General features: G+C 36.1%; 1 protein-coding gene and 1 gene segment (V, D, J or C); both read left to right on the plus strand.

The window, feature by feature from the left end:
* The window catches only part of LOC127952942 (Ig mu chain C region membrane-bound form-like), a 371,759-nt gene that overhangs the window by 71,645 nt on the left and 277,514 nt on the right, over nt 1–22,600 (plus strand).
* On the plus strand, nt 3,835–6,496 carry LOC127952948 (uncharacterized). Its single transcript, XM_052551881.1, has 4 exons — nt 3,835–4,258; nt 5,099–5,279; nt 5,834–6,173; nt 6,267–6,496. The coding sequence occupies exons 1-4, from the start codon at nt 4,165–4,167 to the stop codon at nt 6,486–6,488; spliced, it is 837 nt and encodes a 278-aa protein (XP_052407841.1). The 5' UTR covers nt 3,835–4,164; the 3' UTR covers nt 6,489–6,496.

Here is a 22,600-nt window from a genome sequence, read left to right on the forward strand (position 1 = left end):
ATACCTCAATCCACATGAACATTATAACACTGCAAATTTAATCTTGATTGCAATAAAAATGTGAACATTTTAGCTTTCTGCCTACAAATTTGGATAGTACTTTTATTTCTTTATTATTCTATTCTCCTATTTCTAAAATCTTATAAATTGTTTCTGGAATAGCAGATGTGATTCTAACCTAAATACAATTATATTTTCATTGCATGGAAAAACCTGAATTTTTATTTTTGGGTGAACTATATTTTTAATTGTGTATGTATGCATGTGTGTTTAATTTTAAAAACAAAAAGTGGAATAATGCATTCAAATTAGAAATATGCAAATACTCTTTGCTTTGATGACTGAAGAGACACTTAACAGTGAATTTAAACTCCCCTGTCCTCTCTGTCCCACTCCAACCTCAAAGGATCTTTACCTAGGCCTTAAAATGTCAAATCCAAGCACCAGTCCTCCAAAACCACTAAAAAACAGACTTACTGTAACAACTACCAAAAACACCAATCATAAAAACCTCTAACATTTACTGCACCCACACCAACGACAGTAACAGCCTGATTTCTTCACTTGTATGCCAGAATTAGTAATAACAGGGTAAAAATGTTAAGCATTGCTGCGAAATAACAAAAGTACACATTGTTTTATCTAAGTTATCTGAACAGATGTTTAAGTTGATTTGAAGAGTTAATGCTTGAACTTTAAATGTATTTTCGTTAACATATTGTACACTAAAATGTTGGCAAACCCCTGCACTGCCCTAAAAAGAAAATAAATGTGAATAATATATTATACCAATCAGAACAATAAAAATAATTCAAATTCTCAGTTCCAGTGTTGCCAGAGTTACCTTGTTTTTCAGAATATATGCAAATGTAATGATGTATTAGGGAGGGTCAATGTTACTTAAACTTTAGAGAGACTTGTGCTATAAAACAAAAGTCTCAGTCAGTGTTTGTATCCAGCTGCAGTGAAGATACATATTTTACTCTACAGTTCATAGTTACGGGGTGATGATGGAAGTGCATTTAGTTCTGCTGTTGATCATTTCATGTGAGAAACTCTTAATGTTTTCTGAATTGTTGAGGACATCCCACTCTTCTAAATCATCTAACATGATTTGTTTTATCTTTTTCAGCTGTTAGTGGTCAGTCTTTGACCTCCTCAGATTCTGTGGTGAAAAAGCCTGGAGAATCAGTGACTCTGTCCTGCACTGTGTCTGGATTCTCAATGAGCAGCTACTGGATGCACTGGATCCGTCAGAAACCAGGGAAAGCACTGGAGTGGATTGGATTTATAGACGGTGGTTCAAATGCATATTATGCTCAGTCTCTACAGGGACAGTTCTGTCACGGTTCGTGAATGCACCGTCTCCAGCTGTAGTCATGTTACGTCATGTTGATTGTTTCACGTGGGTGTGGCCGCTGATCGTCTGATCAGCGGCAGGTGCGGCTCGTTCCCACAGACCATATAACGCCCTGTCTTTCGTTTCCTGTTTGTCTGATCGTTGTTTGTAGATCCTGGTGTCGATGTCATGTTCGTGTAGTTCCTGCCTTGATTTGTCTTCATACTGGTTTTCTGTCGGATCCTGTCTTCACACACGGAATATACTCACCACCATTGGAGTTATCACCACTATCATCGTCATCAGCGCACTCAACTTCTCAACTCACCTGTCTGTGCTGCCATCGTGGTTCCTGCGTCACTCTCCGGCCTTCCATCATCTCATCCTATCAATAAACTTCCTTTTTACTTGCATTTGTCTCCTGTCCTCCATAGTCGCCGTTACAAGTTCTCCATCACCAAAGACACCAGCAAAAACATGCTGCATTTAGAGGTGAAAAGCCTGAAGACTGAAGACACAGCTGTTTATTACTGTGCACGACAGTCACAGTCACACAAAAGACTGCAGGACTGAACAAAAATGATTCATGCATCACATCACAAAAGCAATTCTACTGAAAACATCCTCAACATATAATTTATTTTTAGATGTCATTCAACACACATAAGAAGTTCTTTGGTAGCTTTTTAAAATAATGGTCCATAGTTAACAGGAAACTATGCAGGAAAAAGTGCAGGACAAATGAGTTCAGAAACACCTCAGCTACTATTAACTATTATGGAAACAAGAATAACTAATCATTAAGAAATAATGAATTTAGGATTTCGATTACAGATTTACAGGTTTTCGTGATTAATTAATCAAATATATTGCAAATGAATTTGGTTGTGATAAGATCATGTAAAGGGTTTTTAGGCTACAATGTACTGACATAAAGTATGGACTGCATAAAAGATAATTTGATAAATATTTCAGTATTTTTTGTTTAGGTAATGAAAGTTACTAGTGACCAAAACAGCTTATTTACCAACAGTAGGCTATTCAAAATACATAATTTCATGTTGTGCAAAAGAAAGTAAGTCATTCAGGTTAATAACAGCATGAGGGCGAGTAAACGATGACAGAATATGTTTATTTATTGATTTATTTTTGGTGATCTTTCGCTTTAATGTTTGTTTGTTTTTTTAAATAAATGTGATCTACAGAATAAACTAAACCTTCCAGCAGGTGGCGCTGAATTACTTTCTGAGTCGATTCATTCAAAGGGCTTTCATTCAGGAATTCTGTAAAGGGTTATTCGTGACAAAAACAGCACTGGTGTGATATTGCTCTGGCTGCTCGTGTGATATCGCTTATCATGATATAAATGCGAATCAAAAACTCATACATGTGCATTTTTGCCCCAATATCTTGAATTTTAAGGCATGGAGTTGTTGCCCTTCATATATTTTGTTAACAGGTCTGGGGGTAGGGCAAGTGTTAACTGTGCGTTAAATTATTATTATTATTATTATTATTATTTTTATTTTTTTTATTTTTTTTATAACTAGTTAATTGAGTTAACCCTTAAACTGCCAGCCCTAATATAAATATATAAAATAAAGTGACAGGAATTAAATATTTTTTTTATTTTATTTTTTTTAGTTTTTTTAAATAAAAGTGTAAAAAATGACAACTATTGTTCACATACAAGATAAGCAAGATAAGGTCATGCTTGGGGTTTTTTTTATATTTTTTTTGTCTGACTTTCTTTGTACTGATGTCAAATCTGCATGTTTTCCATGTCTCCTTAATCAAACACACCTGATCCAGATCATCAGTTCATTAGTAGATATGAATTGGGTGTGTCAGACAAAGGAGGGAATCTAAATGTGCGGTGTTGGGGGTGCCTCCCCACTCTCAGAAAAAAAGGTACTGTGGAGGTACAATTTTGTTCCTAGGGGAACAACAAATATAATGGTACCTTTAAAGGTACACAGTAGGTCCTTATGGGTACAATTATGGTCCCAAAATGAGTTATAAAGGTACAACTTTTGAGATACAGATGTGAAAGGTACATTTTTGTACCTTGGAATTACTTTATTTGGAATTATTTTAAGTTTAGCCCCAATTAGAGTAGGCCTATGTGTTTTTCTTTCTTTCTTTCTTTTTATTACTTTAATGTGCCTCAACTCATGATAACATCAATACATATTACATTTCTTTAAATGTAAAAAATACATTTTCAAACAGTGTACTTGTCCCCTACCTGTAAAATGAGACAGATATAATAAAAAAAACATAAAGCTAATGAAATTATTAAATTAAATCTTTTGAATAACTGTTAAGGTTTTTTGTTGTTATTGTTGTAATATTATAGTAGTCAGAAAAGCTTTTTTTTATTAAATGTATTTTTATTAATTTAAAACTTTTAAATTTTGACCTTTGAATTATTACATTTTTAAGACGCTGAATGACATTTGGAATAAGGACAATGCGGAATGTCAAGATTTAATTATACTCAAGTAATTATATTCAAAACGTGCTTATGCAGACGTTACCGTTGATGTCGCTTTCAGAAAATTTCCCTCGCTTGGCTTGAGTCGTTCAGTTTAGGCGATTGATGCGGACGTGCTCTGAAGGAACCTCGCACGGTTTTCAACGCGGAGTCTGTTTTGGAGTTAATATTCTCAGGTAAATGTGGAATAATGTTATATAATCTTATTTATACACGTGGGACGCCATGTTCGGTTAATTTTGTTGAACTTGATGTTCCCCTGCTCTAGCCTGCTAAAAATGCTTGCGTCAGACTGGCTGGTGTAAGTTAACGTTCGTTGGCCTGCAGGATGGAGCTGACTAGAATGTCTACAGCTAACTTAATAAAGGAGTTAATACAATTTGGTATCGAAGTCACTGAAGAGGAGAGGAAAAAGTTTGAAGGTGAGTAACGTTATGCTGTTACATTTTTTAAAAGTATGAAGTGTGTACTTGAGGATTTTCAAGCTACTTAGTGATTGACGTTTTACATTTTGAGGCAAATTTTCCCGCCTTTGCGAGTATGACAACATTTTGTAATGGGCAGCAGGAGAGTTGCCCAACGCACTCCTTATCACACAGACATTTTGTGTAACGTTAGATACAGCAAAGCAACTTGATTAATTAAGTAAAAGGACAGCATCCGAGCGAATATTTATTCGTTACAAACATGACAGTAACGTTAATTTCAGATGTTTGTAAGCGGGGGAGGTGTCTCTCTCACTTTTAAAATGTAAATTCGTCTCCTGTAACGTTAGTTTTTTTTTTTTTTTCGGTAACGTGTGTTTACGGAGAGATTTTATTTTTCTGCAGTCTTTTTATTCATATCCCAAATGAATTAAGCGCTGAACACTCTAATGCAGGGATCTCCAACCCTGCTCCTGGAGAGCTACCGTCCTGCAGACTTCAGTTCCAGCCCTGCTCCAACACACCTGTCTGTAATTATCAAGTAGCCCTGAACACCTTGATTAGCTGCTTCAGGTGTGTTTGATTGGGGTTGGAGCTGAAATCTGCAGGACAGTAGCTCTCCAGGAGCAGGGTTGGAGACTAATGCATTGTGTTTTTACTCATACTTAATATATAGAATATCAATTATTTTATTTATTTATTTATTTTTTATCCAGCAGTGTATTTGATTTCTTAAACAATAAACGTTAATAGGAAAAACTTCAAAAACACTGGTTTAGTACATGCTTCAGTTTGATGGGTAATTAAATGATACTTTTCTTCTTTTTTGTGTTATAGACAATGATGTGGATGGAGGGATTGTTGACATCGGACTGACTGAGTCAATGATTTCATTCCATTTTGAGGGATCATTTAAAAAACAAGCAAAATTTCATCGATTTGTTCAGCAGATGAAGGAGACAGTGACATTAACTCTTGAACCTGTGCCTGTAGAAAGCCAGTCAAGAGCGGGAGCAAGGTAATTGCTGTTTAATAATATTTCATTTGTTTCAGAGAGCTATTCTTAAAGCATATCTTAAAAGTAGCTAGGTTATTTCCCATGCATGCCTCTCTACATTTTGCTTTGCTGTACTTTTACTAGTGCTTAGTTTATTAATTTCTTGCATCTGCAACAATGTATTAGAGGTGCTCTAAAATTTCTGCCATTTTCTTTGTCAAAAATATCAACAGAAAATACAACTTGAGCAGATAAGATAACAGAAGCTTTGACATGGAGAGTGTACAGTCTCAGCCCAGGGTGCCCAGCATTTTTGGTGCATCACTATTTATGTTTACTATAGAATTATTTATTAGGTTACCACAGTGTATGAATTGACAACTAAGATGATCAAGTAATGGGTATGGCACATATTTTAAATAAAACTTGGTAAAATTCTGAAGTTAGTGTTTTTGTTTGTTAATGTAATTATTTGTCTTTTCAGTACTGAAACCGTTACTTTACTGTATTTGTGCTATTTTATGTATACCTGCAACTCTGCAATGTCTAAATATTACTTTCTCTTTTGCAAATAGTAATATCAGCCCATCAACAGCTTTCCCTGCATTTTTTGAAGTTCCGAAGTTTCCATTTGATGTTCAGGCCAAGTTGGACCGAAAAGAATGCAGACTAACGTCATCAGACCGAAACAAAATTATTAGAACGTTGTATGAAAGCATGGCTCAGTACAAAATGTATTTCTCATTACCTATACCTGTTTTAATTGCTTACATTCCATTTTATACAACATTTAATGCTACACTCATGTGTTTAAAATATTTTTGTAGGTATCCAACTACAGAAGAGTATGTTCAAGTGGCTAAGGCCCTGACTCTGAGGTATCCCTTTTTAAAAGACAAAGAGGGCAATGGATATGTAAGTAGCTGGTTTACCTTTAATGTTCTACTTTTGGTTCTTGGTTAATGGAGTTTATTTTGTGAAACTACTTTTCTTTTCTTTTTTTTATAGCACACTTGGCACATGTCTCTGAAACGCAAGTTTAAATTTGAGCGGACACCTTTGGCTGAAGTTAAAGAAGTGAAAAGACTTAAACAGAAGTTTGGTCATTCAAAAAAGTCTCTGCAACCTGAAGAAAGCAGTTGCAAAGAAATTACAAGGCCTTTGGTGAGAGTATATTTTTATAATATTAATATTTTTACACTTGTTACCAGTGCATTGTTCTCAAATTAAAGGGTTAGTTCAACGAAAAATGAAAATTATGTCATTAATGACTCACCTTCATGTCGTTCCAAACCCGTAAGACCTCCATTCATCTTCGGAACACAGTTTAAGTTATTTTAGATTTAGTCCGAGAGCTCTCAGTCCCTCCATTGAAGCTGTGTGTACGGTATACTGTCCACATCCAGAAAGGTAAGAAAAACATCATCAAAGTAGTCCATGTGACATCAGAAGGTCAGCTAGAATATTTTGAAGCATCAAAAATACATTTTGGTCCAAAAATAGCAAAAACTACAACTTTATTCAGGATTCTCTTCTCTTTCGTGTCCGTTGTGAGTGCGACTGACTGCTGTGACAGTTGACGTATGACGCTGCTGACATGTTTTCTTTGTTACTGGGTGCACCAGAAAACACGTCAACAGCATCGTGAACGCGCTCACAACGGACCCGGAAGAGAAGACAATGCTGAATAAAGTTGTAATTTTTGTTATTTTTGGACCAAAATGTATTTTCGATGCTTCAAAATATTCTAACTGACCCTCTGATGTCACATGGACTACTTTGAAGATGTTTCTCTTACCTTTCTGGACATGGACAGTATACCGTACACACCGCTTCAATGGAGGGACTGAGAGCTCTCGGACTAAATCTAAAATATCTTAAACTGTGTTCTGAAGATAAACAGAGGTCTCACGGGTTTGGAACGACATGAGGGTGAGTTATTAATGACATAATTTTCATTTTTGGGAGAACTTACCCTTTAAGTGACAAGATGAAAAAATTGTCATCATTCTCCTGCCCAAAATTAGAAATAACTAGGAATGCACCAAAATAAAAGTTCTTGGCCAAAACAGAAAAATTCTAGATGCACAGAAATTTCCTGTCAGCGTGTTATTTCGTTGGAGCGATACACAAGTGGAATACATTTTTATGGAGCAAAATATTGAGTGGAGCATCACACTGTTCGGTGACAGCAGCTAGACAGAGACTGAAACCTGTGTACATGCTCAGCTCATATTTTTGGCCATTTTTCTCTTTTGGCCAAAAAATGAAAATAGCGTTTTTGGCCAATAATTTTCAGCACAGAAATTTCGGTGCATCTCTAGAAATAAAATTCTATCTGTTTTGTTTTTGTCTATGCACAAGGAGATTAATGCTGTTGGAGAGGATGCTACATCAATAGAGGGACATGTGAAAGTCCTGCAGGACCAATATAGAAGGACAGAGACTCACATTGTTGAAGATCGAATGAGGAGGACCTTTGCCTGGAGGCGGCAGGAGATTACTAGTGGTATGACTGTTGAAGATGTCGTCAACAAATATCCATTCTTGAAGAGTCCATCAGGGGTTAGTGTGCAAATTATAATTATGAAATTACAAAATCTCATTAACATGTAACACACTAAAACTGTATAAAATTCTCTGATTTACTTATGCTTGTCTTTCAATTAACTGCAGCTTTATCAAGAAATTGGTTTCCTGTATAAATGTGTTCAACTGAGCCGCCATTTTCGAGAACATTTTGGACACATTACATCAAGCGTGCTACGGCTCGCTCAAGGGAAATCCCCTCTAGCAAAGCTGCACAAAGAAGCTAGAGAAGAATCTCTCTGTGAAGATCATCTTGGTAATTGACTCCTAAACTTTATTTAGCACTTTATTAAGCCTATTAAATTCTTGCCTTTGATAGATTTTTACATATTTGTTTGTGTATCACATTTTATGTTCCAGGAATTGATTTTAAAGCAGCACTTCTCATGTTGACATTTCATTGTGCTTGGAGAGGTGCGTATATAGTTTTAAATTTCTGTGCAATCCTTAAACTGTATTTTGGCAAAATGCAAATGAGTGAATATTAATTATCTTAGTCTTTATGCATGTCAATTTTCTCTCCATCAGTTAAGTCAACTGCTGAGAAAATTTTACTGATACAGAATCTGTTTTGTGCTTTGTCATTTAGAGTGAACCATCCTCACCATATCCTACTGTTCAAGTACAGGAGACCACTGACTGGAAAACAGTGTTTACAAGAAGAGTCACTGCAGTCATCAAAGTTGATGGGATCGAAATCTGCCAGGCAAACCTTTGCGTTCTTTATGGTGTTTAAGATTTGAAGGAAAACATCAATATTTTAAACAGGTTGCCAGCACGTGTAGAAATTGTGTTAACATTTCATCCACTTTAAGTAATCGAAATCAACACAGACAATGTTGGGAATTGTCTTCTGTTAATATGTTGGGCGAATATGAGAGAGTTGCTGGATGTTGTGTGAGCACACCATTTCGAACTTTGCCTGTGGCTCTACAGCATTCAGTGAAGGCAATTAAGAAGTACAGCCATGTCAATTTTCAACGCAAACAACTTCAACGAGTAACAGAAGTAGTGCTTAATGATGTCAAATACTGTGTTAAAGATGTGTTAATATGTTGGGCGAATATGAGAGAGTTGCTGGATGTTGTGTGAGCACACCATTTCGAACTTTGCCTGTGGCTCTACAGCATTCAGTGAAGGCAATTAAGAAGTACAGCCATGTCAATTTTCAACGCAAACAACTTCAACGAGTAACAGAAGTAGTGCTTAATGATGTCAAATACTGTGTTAAAGATGTGTTTACTGTGGGTCATCTGCATGCAGAAGCTGTTCCATTGTTTTTTCAGATTAAGTACATTCTTAACATAGACACAGACTGGTTATTGTGTGGCAAGCTTTTAATTCCGGTTTCTTTTTGTCGTCATTTTTATTCATACTGTGTGAAATGTGAGAATGAATGGACTGTCCTCTTGCCAGGTGAAGAAGTTGATTACCAGGCATTAGACACGTACCACGTTGATGACAAGTTATTTATTAGCACTAGATACACTTGCTGAAGACAAACTGCTGCAAACGTCAAAATGTGCAGTACTTGATGTAGCCTGTGTAATAAGGCTGTTTTACTTGTTTGATGAGTTTTTCTGAGTTTTTTATTGAATAGCTAGTTTTTTCTTGACATGCTTGCTGTTGTGAGATGTAATGAAATCTTTTTAAAAGAAAATTTCTAAATAAAATTGTCTATTTGTTAGCCAAGGTATTTATTTATTTATGCATGCACACAGACACCAAAATAATCAAAATGGTTAGACAGTATCCTGAGGATGCTTTTAATAAGGTATACTGTTTTTGCCTTTGCAAAATTGTTCCTTGGGGTACAAAATTGCCCCTTAAATGGTACAAAGATAGAAGGTACAATTTTGTACCTCTGACTAGAGGTACAAAATTGTACCCTTCAGGGTACCACCCCAGCGACGGCCACTTGTACCTTAAAAGGTACAGTTTTGTACCTTTCTTTCTGAGAGTGCAGGAAATTGGTTAGGAACCACTGAGCTGGGGGATGGACAATGTAAATTAATTGTACCCTCTGTCTTATAAACCCTCCATATTTAACTCCTCAGAATTTTGTCAGTAAGATTTTTGAACAAAAACTGCTGCAAAAATGGTTCTCAGAATTACATGTTTAATAAGCATAATAGTATTTATGCAAGGTAAGTATGATTTAGGAATACATCTTTATACTTCTTTATTACTGAATGATGTAGACAACAGTCTGACTTTTATTTTAACAGAGTGCCAAGGTCAAACACTGACTGAGTCTGAGTCAGTCGTCATCAAACCAGGGAACAATCATAAACTGACCTGTACCTTCTCTGGGATTGATGTTGGAGCTGCATATATTTCATGGATAAGACAAGCTGAAGGAAAAGCTCTCGAGTGGATCTCATATATTTCTGCTCCAAGTGGCAGCAGCAAATATTACTTTAAAACTGTTGAAGGTCGATTCACCATCTCCAGAGACAACAGTAAAATGCAGGTGTATCTGCACATGACAAATCTGCAGACTGAAGACACTGCCGTTTATTACAGTGCTCGAAAAAACACAGTAACACAAGAAGCTTCTGTGCAGTACATAAACTTAATGTGCTTTGGAGAATTATACACTTTTCATGCCAGACTTTATAAAAACATTTCAGACACTAATCTGAAAAACCTGCCCATCTCTCATTCTTAAATATATTAAAGCATGTAGAAATACTCAACCATCTCATCAAGGTTTAAACTCAAAAAATGTTGAGAATTTGAATATCAATGTCTTTATTTTTTGTAACTTAATTAAAAAAAAGCTAACTTTCTTATATTCTAGATTCAGTGCACACAAACTTAAATATTTCAGTATTTATTTGTTTTAATTCTGATGGTTACAACTTACAGCTTAAGAAAATAAAAAAATCAGTATCTAAAAAATAAAAAAAATCTATTTTGAGCTTGATTAGTTTGATTAATCTTAAGTATAAATACAGGGTACCTCCTGGGCTAGTTTAGAACATGAAACCACAATTATGGGAAAGATTACTTACTTGTCCAGAAGACGATCATCAACACCCTCCACAAGGAAGGTAAGCCACTGAAGGTCATTTGTTGTTCACAGAGGAATGTATTGAAATATATTCATAGAAAGTTGACTGAAAGGAAAAGGTGTGGTAGGAAATGGTGCACAAGCGGCAGGGATTGTCAGGACGATTGTCAGGAAAATCTGATTCAAAAACTTGGGAGAGCTTCACAAGGAGTGGACTGAAGACAGAGTCAGCACATTAATTGTCACCACACTCAGACATCTTCAGGAAAAGGGCTACAGCGGTCACATTCCTAGAACCAAGTCACTCCTGAACCAGAGAATAACGTCTGAAGCATTTCACCTGGAATAAGGAGAAAAAGAACTGGACTGTTGCTCAATGGTCCACAGTCCTCTTTTCAGATGAAAGAAAATGTAGCATTTCATTTGGAAATCTGGACAGAGTCTGGAGGAAGACATCTGGAGTCTGGAGGAAGACTGGAGAGTCACAGAATCCAAAGTCCAGTGTGAAGTTTCTGAAGTCAGAGATGATTTGGGTGCCGTGATTTCTGCTGGTGTTGCTCCATTGTGTTTTATTAAGTCCAGAGTCAATGCAACCATCTACCAGGAGATTTTTGGGAGCACTTCTATCTTCCATCTGCTGACAAGCTTTGTGGAGATGCTGATTTCCTCTTCCAGCAGGAAGTTAGCATCTCCCTAATGTGCCAAAAACACTTCCAAGGGGTTTGCTGACCATGATACTACTGAGCTTGATTGGCCAGCCAACTCACCTGACCTGAGCCTCACAGAGAATCTATGGGGTATTGTGAAGAGGAAGAAAAGTAACATCTGACAAACAATACAGAGGAGCTGAAGGCCGCTATCAAATCAACCTGGGCTTCAATAATGCCTCAGCAGTGCCACAGGCTGATTGCCTTCATGCCACGCCACACTGAAGCCCCAACCAAGTATTGAGTGCATAAATAAACCTACTTTGGATTTAAATTGTTCTTTTTATTTAAAAGTTTCCTACATTTTATTTTTCTAAGCTGTAAGTCACCATCAGAATTAAACCAAAAAAACTCTTAAAATATTTCAGTCTGTGTGCAATGAATCTGGAATATAAGAAAGCTTACTTTTTTTAATTAAATTACAAAAAAATAAAACAGGCATAAACAGTATATACAGGCACAATTGAGGCAGCTACCAGCTCCTCGTAGGACCCCGGGGTCAGGAGTCATAGCAATACACACACAGAGAACGTAAACGTCAGTGGCAGCACCATCGTCGTGTTTTTGACAACAAACAGCATGTAGTAAGAAGGTGGGTACAAAGTAATGGTTAGATTATTATTGTGCTTCAGCCTGCATCTGCCCTGACCCGATTCTTTAGGCTTTAGGATTCTTTTAGATTACTCATCCATTACCTGATCAGAACCTCACAGTCTTAAAGTCTCTCCAACAATGCCGTCTATTATTGTGCTCGAGAAACACAATAACACAAGAGGCTTCTGTGCAGTACATAAACTTAATGTGCTTTGGAAAAACCAAACACTGTTCATGCCGCACGTTATCAAAAACAGTTCAGATGGTAATTTGAAAAACCTGCCCATCTTTCATTCTTCAATATATTAAAGCATGTAGAAATACTCAACCATCTCATCACGGTTCATCCCAAAAAATGTTACTCCAACTGTGAATAAAGGAACTCTGTTTACTTTGTGTGTGAATCAGGAACACAAGGAAGACACAAGTGTAATAAAATAGATTTTATTAACATAAGATAGACTAGAGTAATCAACAACTACTAAATTAATACCATAAATGAAATAGAAATAAAGTGCATAAGATGCATACCATATGCATAAAGTGCATAAGATGTATTTCTTTCCACTACATCATCTATCATAGCCTAGTAAATAATAAGTAACAAAATACATTTAAAGGCAGACATGGTAATAAAGGTTAATAAGGGCACAGAAATGTAAATGTACCTTTAGAGGGCACCCTATGCAAACCTACTTCTATTTGTCTTCTTCAAAAGTCTCCAAGCTATTCATCTCCAGACACAAAACTTTGATGCTTCAACTTGCTCTTTTCATAACATGACGATTAATATTTAGCAGAAACTGGGTTTTATCTTCATTTTTGCCCTCACAGAATGTAAGATTATATTGAAAACCTGTTGATAATCAGACTTATTCATGTGCACTGTTGTAAATGTTAATGTTGAACTGTTTGTTTTTCAGTCTGTTGGTGTCAAACACTGACTGAGTCTGAGTCAGTGGTCATTAAACCTGGAGGATCTCACAGACTCATCTGTACATTCTCTGGATTTAGTAGTGACCCGAGCTTAGCTTGGATCAGACAGACTGCAGGAGGAGGTCTGGAGTGGCTGGCAAACATCTATAGTGATGGTAGTAGTTATATACACTACTCTCAGTCTGTTCAGGGACGCTTCATCATCTCCAGAGACAACAGCAAGAAACGGATATATCTGCAAATTAATAATATAAAGGATGAAGACACTGCTGAATATTATTGTGCAAGAGAGACACAGTGATGAATACAACTACAGAACTGTACAAAATAAGATATTTTTATGTGCCTGTATTTACTAAACAACCCACTGAAGGTCAACTTCACAAATTCAATTTTAACTCACAGATCACAAATAACTTAACTTACATATAACTTACATATTACATTAAAACAATTGTAACAAACTATCAATAAACAAATAAAATAAACATTTATGACCAAGTATGCTCTTTATAGGGAGTATTGTAAATGTAAATGTAAAGTAAAAGAAAAGAAAAAAATAGAAAAACTACAAGAGTGTTAACATAAGAACAAGAGACACTAAATATTACATTACTGAAATCCATGAAAATCTGCACTAAAGATGGTTTTGAAACACTGAAATGTGTTTTGTAATAATAACTGTGTGTGTTTAGATACCAAACATGTTTATATATTTGTTTTTAATGTATTTGTTTTATTTCTTGCTGGACAGTAAAAAAAAAAAAAAAAAAAAAAAAAAAAAAAAAAAAGGTTGTCAAATAAATAGGTCAGTATTTTGAGTGACTGATGGGCATTTTATACTTGATAATTTTACTCTATGCAAAACAGTGTTTCCTCCTCTCAGGGTGTTTTAAATAGAGCTGTTTCTATTGTTTATCTCCCAGTAGAGCAGAGAGAAATCAACACAAATCATGTTCCTGACATATTTAGTTCAGCATCTCCAAAAGTGACTCCAGCAACACAGTGACTCTTAAAGGACAAAATCTACAGACTGAAGGCACAGCTGTGTATTACTGTGCCAGAAGACCACAACATGAGAAAACAGCACAAGCTCTGTACACAAAACTACTAGAGTCAACATCATATTACATTACATAATATGATATATTACATATTAACATATCACATGTCTGCAAAAGAAAAAAAAATCTAATTCATAATTGAATCACTCATGTATTGATACTTGAAATATGACACTTAACAGGATAGTTAAACTGAACTATCCTGAGTTAAACTTTTCACCTCATATCAAATCAAATGACTTTCTTTCTTCAGAGAAACACATAGGAATATACTATTAAAAATATATATTTTTGTTCCTCAGAATAAAAAGTCATACAAGATTAGAATGACATCAGGATTGATTAATGGTCTTTAATGTTGGTTAATGATCCTTTATTGGTGGATGTTGCCCAGTTAAGTCATTTAAGCCATAAAGTAAAGCAATTGCAAACATGACATGTAAAAGACTTAAGTAATGTAATGCAATTATAGCCTGAATATGTTAGCACTCAGATGTCTCTGTGAATTTCTGAAAATGGCCTATGCAAACCAAAGATGAAAACCCTGTATGAAAGCATTTTAGCTCCCTGAAATTCAAGCTTCAAAATCGTATCCTTATTTAACCCAGATAATGATATGCAAATGTTCACCATGAGAGAATAAGAGTGTCGGTTTCCTTCAGCAGAGGAGCAGTCCACTAACACTCGGATCAAGCTGTGTGGGTTTACTGTCTGATTCAGAAATCAATCATGAGTCAAACTCTACTCATTTTATTTGCCTTTTTGCCATGTGAGTAGATTCATTCAGTCACATCATTGTGAATCTTTTTGTTGCTGTTTGTATTTTTACAAATGTCGTTTTTTTCTCACAGATGTTTCTGGCATCTCACTGACCTCGTCTCCTGCACAGACTAAAGCTCCTGGTCAGTCGGTGAGGTTATCCTGTCAGATCTCTGGATATGCCCTCACAGACTGGGGCACAGCTTGGATCAGGCAGTCTCCTGGAAAAGCCTTGGAGTGGATCGGGATCATATGGGGTGGTGGGTCAATACACTCTGGGAATTCCTTCAAGAGTCGCTTCACTATTTCCAGAGACACGAGCCAAAATGAGCTGTATTTAGACATCAGCAGCCTGCAGACAGAAGACACAGCTGTGTATTACTGTGCAAAGACAGCCACAGTGGATCAGTTCGGTTAAAGAAACTGACAAAAACAGATCGGCAGCTCATCAACACACTTACAAACACACAATTAACGACCAGCTTCAGGATCACTTTCTGACACATTATCACACAAACTGAGTAGTCATACTGTTATAACATTTGATATTACTACTCTGTCCCTGAAAAGATTTTGCTCTCTCTCTCTCTACACTTGCACTCATTCTCGTCATACATCCATGCATTTGCCTTACACTACTGATATTGATTGTTGTTTAAACTGTGTTGGATCCACAATAAATTTATGTTTTGTACCATCTGTTTGTGGCATGATCTCCTATCGCTTGTTATGGCTCTGAGTTAGTCGTAACAGTAGAGAATATATGCTCTTTTGTGTAACCATGTTTTTAAATTAAGTGTAATAAAATGGTGTTTAAAATTCTCTCTCTCTCTCTCTCTCTCTCTCTCTCTCTGTCTCATTTTTAACAGGAAGGCCTTGGATAACGTGAGATGCTTCATTTAAAAGATTGTGAAAAACCTGGGTGGAGATTATGGTTTAAGTCACCATTATCTAAGAGAATTGGAGATTTGCAATGGAGGTTTTTACATGGTGCTATTGCAGTGAGTGCTTTTGTTTCTTTATTTAACCCGGATGTTGATCAAAATTGTTATTTTTGTTCACAAAGGGAAACTGTCATCGATGCATTTATGCAGTGTTCAGACTGACACCCTTATTTCATGTTTTAAATAACATTTTTCAATGAAGTTGTTCATTTGTGTTTTTAAATATCCACAGTGTCGCAAGTATTAATGTCAGTTGTTTAATTTTATATTGGGACATGAAAAAATGGCAATTTATCCTTCTGATTCATCATGGTCACTACAGTGGACAGATATTTGGAAGCCATTTTGAACCATTTAAGATGTAGCATCATTTCCCAAACACCAACTTGAGACCCCCGAAAGTGTTGCCTACAATTCCATTTAAATGTTTTCTTTTTATATTTTTTTTTGTTTTGAGATATAGCATAATATATTCAAAATGGCGTTGGGAAAAGGGGATGCACCATGTACATTGAGGATAAGTGTTAAGTACTTTTACAGGTGCAAAAATATTTTTCAGTTAAATAGGATGTCAGAAATAGATTAATTCAAGTCAAGTTTATTTCTAGAGCACATTTAAAACAACAGAAGTTCTGTACATCCCGCATCATAAATCAACAACAACAAAAATAAAATTACATCAAAAGACAAATCACACAGCTCTCAAACTGAACTAAAAGCCAAGGAAAATAAATGTGTTTTAAGACTAGATTTAAAAGCAGATAGTGTTGGGGTCAGCCTTACAGACGATGGTAAATTATTCCACAGTTTAGGGCCCGCAACTGAGAAAGCCCGATCTCCCTTATGTTTCAACCTTACACTAGGAACAGCCAAGAGCATACAATCTGCCAACCTAAGAGACATATATGGAACATGTTGTTCTATAAGGTCAGAAAGGTAGGTCGGGGCTAGACCATTTAGGGATTTGTAGGCAAACACTAACATTTTAAAATCAATCCTAAACCATACTGGAAGCCAATGAAGGGAAGCCAATATGGGAGAAAAGTTTAAGTAGTTTAGTAGTCTAGCTGCAGCATTCTGCACCAACTGCAGGCGTGAAAGAGATGCCTGGCTGACACCAGCATAGATGGCATTACAATAATCCAATCGAGAGGAGATAAAAACATGTATGACTCTTTCAAAGTCTTTAAATGACAAAAAATGTTTCAATTTAGACAAGGGCCTTAACTGAAATAAAAATGACTTTAACCACAGAATTGATCTGCTTTTCAAGTTTAAAATCACTGTCCATGATTCAGTTTTTAAAAATATTTTTCTTGTACACTTTTTTTTCTGTGGCAAAAACTATATCTGTCCACTACAGTGGACATTAGAGATCGACCGATATGGGTTTTTCTATAGCCGATGCCGATGCCGATGTTTAGGGGTCAGGGTCAGCCGATGGCCGATATGTGCTGCCGATTTTTAGGGCCGATATCTTGGAGTTTTCCCCTTGATTTGCATGCTAAAATGTCACACTAATAATAAGTGGATGCACAACACATTTTTTCTAAACCTATCATAATTTATTGAGCACTGACTTGAACCATCTCTTCATTCATCTTAATTTAGTGCACTAAAATTAATAAACTGACCAAGTATTAAATATATAAAACAGGTAATATATATATATGTCAATCATTTACATAAAAGTTTTAGAGCATTTACATTTATCAAGTAGAATTTTTCAAGTTTGTTGGAACATAAATGTAAACTTAAATATACATTTAAATAAATAAAATTTTAGAAATAAAAATCAATTAAACTGAAAAATATAAAAAAATAAATATATAAAAAATAAATAACAGTAGTGCTGCAAAGACACTAGCAACCAGCAACATTTGTGTTTGGTATAAATGACACAGAACACCTAAAGTGCATTCTAATTTCGAACTTACATCGCAGTCTGTTCATTATTAAAATAAAGTAGAGTCAACCAAACATTTAAAAAGTTACACTGGTCAGTTTAAATACACCCTATACCGGTCCTCTCTGCTGTTATGCAAAGGACGTTTTTGCTCATGTGAAGAGGATGATTTTTCCGTCTAGTTTACATTAAAAAAAATATTATAGTTTAACATTCAGATACATTGCGAATATGGAAACATTTGGATATGTGCAGAACGAGACGTGAGCAATAACCTCCAAATACATCTAGTCAAACCCGCGCTCGCTCGTCCTCGTATGGACTTAGTGCACATGGCATAATATCTTCTTTTTAACATAATAATAAGGACTTCTCATCTCCCAGTCTGCTGTGATTAAGTGAGCAGTTATCATCACAGAGCTCTCCGTCCCCCTGGACGTCCACCCGTCTGTCGTCAGCGCAACAGAGGATGCTCGGGATAGTTCATCCACAACTTTTTTCTTCTCCTGTTCATAAAGATCTGGCACAATCTTTTCACTCTAACCTCTTTCCTTCATCATTATATCTGACAGGGAACCCAAAATGCGCGGGGCGTTCAAGCTCCTCCGCTCGGCATTATCACTGAGTGTGGACTGAACATGCGCAACTTTTTTTTTTTTTTTTTTTTTTTCATAAATCAATCCGCGGGTCACGCGTATGCCGAACTGAAGATATTGATCTGAACGGATCACGGATCAATGATGATCCGTTGCACCACTACTATAGTGTCATTTGAAAACATTGCAGTTGCGTTTCAAAATACAACAACGAGCACCACGAAACCATTTAAAGAGGCGCATTCAGCGGTCTCCTTGACAGAAAACATTCAGCAAAGTAAAATGATCTCAAACGTATGGCGCGCTCTCTTCATTTTATCAAACGATCATAATCACATTTATTCATTTTACAGTCCTGCTACTAGCATTTTATTAATACTAAAACCCCTTTAATTCAGGTGAGAAAGCTTTTTTTCCAAGTGGCTTTTGCACATAATAATAATACCGCTGCAGACGCATTTTGCAGCATTAAGGTTATTGCTTGACCGTTAATTTAAACGACGATCGATCATGGAAATTATCAAATATTGACATCCCTAAATACAAATGAGTTGGATGGAAAACTGGTTATTGTCTGCATCAAACCATGCTTCCGAACAAATGTGATTCACCGTTCTGGGCAGCTCCAGGACGTCTGTCTCTCAGAGCGCGGTGCTGTCTGTGAGCGGGGCGGAGTAACGGAGCCCTCAATCACGCTGCAGTGTTTGTAAGAGCTGACAACTTCTCCACCCCATTTACAAAGTGAAATTCTCTGACTACCTTTATCTCGCAGGTCTGTTGTTGAATCTTCCAAAAGCTTCACATGCAGTGGCTGCAGCAGCACTTTCCACCGCGCCAATAACACGGGGCTGTCCGCCGACGTGCCTGACTTTAAATCGGCGCTACTAAACACGGATATCGCCGATGCCGATATATTAAAAAATGACAAATATCGGCCCGATATATCGGCCGAGCGATATATCGGTCGACCTCTAGTGGACATCATGCTCAAAAGGGTATAATTTTGCCTATGGGCCTATATACACTGTATAGATTCGGCCTGATTTTGTATGTTTTATTGGACTGATTATGTAATTTAGACTTGAATGGTTTTATTGAACAGAAATATTAAATAGTCTTCAGATATGATTTTTTTGTTTTTTCAGTGTTTACAGTTGAGCTCATCCATGAATAATGCATGATGCATGTGGTACAGAATATATAGCTTAAAATGTCTTCAGCACCAATAAAATAGTATCGTAAAAACAACAGTTACAGTATGTTGGAAATAATGTATTCATTTACATGAAATATATGTATGTGAGGGCAGGCAGCAGATTAATTTTAAAGACCCTCCCTTATTCAAATCATATCTAAAATATATAGTACAGTCAGTTCTCCCTGGATTACACATGGATTTTTAAAAGCTTCATCAAACACCAGTAGCATAATTTTTGCATGGAATTTTATTGCTTTGAAGATGAATCTGATTTATTTTTTTCTGCTCGTACTTGTTTCATGTAAGTTGAAATATTTTTACCATTAAAATGATATTATAAAAAGGTTTTGAATGTGAACATTTCACCCAGAATTGTAATTACACAAACATTCTGTCTCTGTTCCAGATGCACACGGTCAGTCACTGACCTCCTCTGGCTCTGAGGTAAAGAAACCCGGGGAATCAGTCACACTGTCTTGTGTGGTTTCTGGACTCTCCCTTAGCTATTTGCACTGGATCCGTCAGAAACCAGGGAAAGGTCTGGAGTGGATTGGGCGTGTGGCACTGGCACTATTTTTGCTCAGTCTCTACAGGGACAGTTCTCCATCACAAAAGACACCAGCAAAAACATGGTGTACTTGGAGATAAAAAGCCTGAAAACTGAAGACACAGCAGTTTACTATTGCGCACGACAGTCACAGTTAAGCAAAAGACTGCAGTGTTCATCAAAAACCTGCATGCCTGGTGTTTGTGAAGTCAGTCAGACGTGACTTGAACATTCATACATCTGGGGAATTAAAGAGTTGCTCTCTTTATTGATTCTCTGTCAGCTTTACTGGCCACTTTCCCATACAAATTAAATATTACTATTAGCTAAATTATGTTTTAACATGTTTTAAAAACATGACAACTATGGTAATCAACATTTGAAGTGGATCAGAACCTTTCATCAAAGTTATACATGAATTTTGAACATTACCTGTTCTTGTACTTTGATTAACTTTTTTGATCCACTTCAAATGTTGACTCCTGTAATTTAAATAAAGACTATCAGAATACAATGCACTTACTGATGATTTAATGGAGGAGAGGGCTAAGCAGAAATATGGAGCATTATATTTTCGTAATATAACAAATAATCAAACTACTGTAGAAATGTATGGTCTCTTGAACACTGATAAACATAAACAGAGTGTGAAAAAAGCAGAAAAAAAAGTACACAATAAAAAGTTTTGCCAGGCAGATTAAAGTGTGCTAACATCTAAATAGGTTGGTTTTATTCCAGAAATAAAAAATAAAAAAAATCTATGAATTTATCAACCTGACTATAGTAGCTTACAGTAACAACAGTGTTCAGTTTTAGACTGGCAACTTCAGCACTGACCGGGCTTCTAGAGTCAATGAGAGCTCTGAGATTTAGAGAGTTCAGGTGGTTCACCTCTCTCTTTATATTTCAGCCACTAGATGGCATCCCAAGTATGCAAAGTGTTTCTCATCACAATCTGTTCAGAAACACACATATACCTCCACTCTTCCTGGTCTGCAGCAATTCTTTCACAACTTCTTGTGACAACAGGTTAATGATGAAGCAGAGGACGATTTTCTTTGTTGTGCTAATGATCTCTTCATTACATGGTACTGCAAAAAAAAAAAAAAACTGTGCAATTTGCCAATGCAGACTATAATTTGCACGCTAATATACGATAATGATTCTAAATTCTGCTGTTTTCTCAATTTTCAGATTGCAGGAGCCAGACACTGGTGGAATCTGAAGCTGTAGTCATTAAACCAGGAGAGTCTCATAAACTGACCTGTACTGCTTCTGGTTTTAACTTTGGTGGCTCCTGGATGGCTTGGATCAGACAGGCTTCTGGGAAAGGACCAGAGTGGGTAGCAACATTATCTGATGGCAATAGCTATATCTATTACTCTGACAAGGTTAAGGGACGATTTACCATCTCAAGAGATGACAACAAGAATCAGCTGTACCTTCAGATGAGCAGTCTGAAAACTGAAGACACTGCTGTTTACTACTGTGCAAGAGACACTGTAAGACAAGAGCTTGTGGTGTTGTATAAAAATACAGCCAGCTGTATAATGATCTCAAAAAATGTCTACAACCTCATTATACTGTATGTCTGTTTTAGTAATTCATGATGTGGTTAATTTACCCTACCAAAAGATGAGTCAAAAACTCGGTTTACAGGTTTTCATATTGTTAAACTGACAGTTGTATTAATGTGTTTGATTAAATCAGAGTATTCCTATCTTTAGGTGAAATAAATGATAGAATAAATATGTAAAATTAACAAATATGAAAACACAAATCAGACAAACATGAATCAAAAACTACCATGCCAAACGTTGTCAGTCTGTCCTCTATAAACTAACTTTAATATAAGCACACCAGATTATTCCAGTTGAAACAGTCACAAAATACTACCACAGATTAAAAACGTAATAAACTTACAACAACATAATGCAACCTATATATTTATAATCACACATTCTGTAAACACGCATCACTTATTTTGCACAAATAATCAGAACATGTATGTAAAATAGAAAATTGACTTTTGCATAGATAAGCAATGAACTTACATGTTCTGTCCTCTCCTGTTGCAGAACAAGAATGCCATTCATTTTCTTAGTACATATTGGTGCGAATGAGTTACACTTGAAAAGATGAAGTGCTGAAGCCTGCACTGTGTGTTTTAGTGTGGATTGACTGTTAACCAGGTGCAGGGCACTTCCTGATTTTGCCAAGTCCGATGTGTTCCTAGGTCAACATATTTTGTTGACCCTGGAACAACATTTTACTCCAAAAATATATTCTTAACCATATCCCTACACCTAAACCTAACCTTAACCATGAGTAATCCCTAAAATCAGAGGAAATGATAGATGAATGACACTGATGTACAAGCACCAAACGCTGATTTTAAGCATAAACTTCACAAAATCTATAAACTGGTTCTTCAAATCTGATTGGTTAATCACAATGTTGTTCCAGGGTCAACAACGATGTTGTCC

The sequence above is a fragment of the Carassius gibelio genome, chromosome B3 (genome assembly GCF_023724105.1).
Source record: "Carassius gibelio isolate Cgi1373 ecotype wild population from Czech Republic chromosome B3, carGib1.2-hapl.c, whole genome shotgun sequence".
NCBI classification, from domain to species: Eukaryota; Metazoa; Chordata; class Actinopteri; order Cypriniformes; family Cyprinidae; genus Carassius; species Carassius gibelio.

Coding starts and splice junctions, on each gene's coding strand:
- LOC127952948 (XM_052551881.1), top strand. CDS start 4,165: ATGGAGCTGACTAGAATGTCTACAGCTAACTTAATAAAGGAGTTAATA. Junction 4,259..5,098: donor GGAGAGGAAAAAGTTTGAAG/GTGAGTAACGTT, acceptor TTTGTGTTATAG/ACAATGATGTGGATGGAGGG. Junction 6,174..6,266: donor ACAAAGAGGGCAATGGATAT/GTAAGTAGCTGG, acceptor TTTTTTTTATAG/CACACTTGGCACATGTCTCT.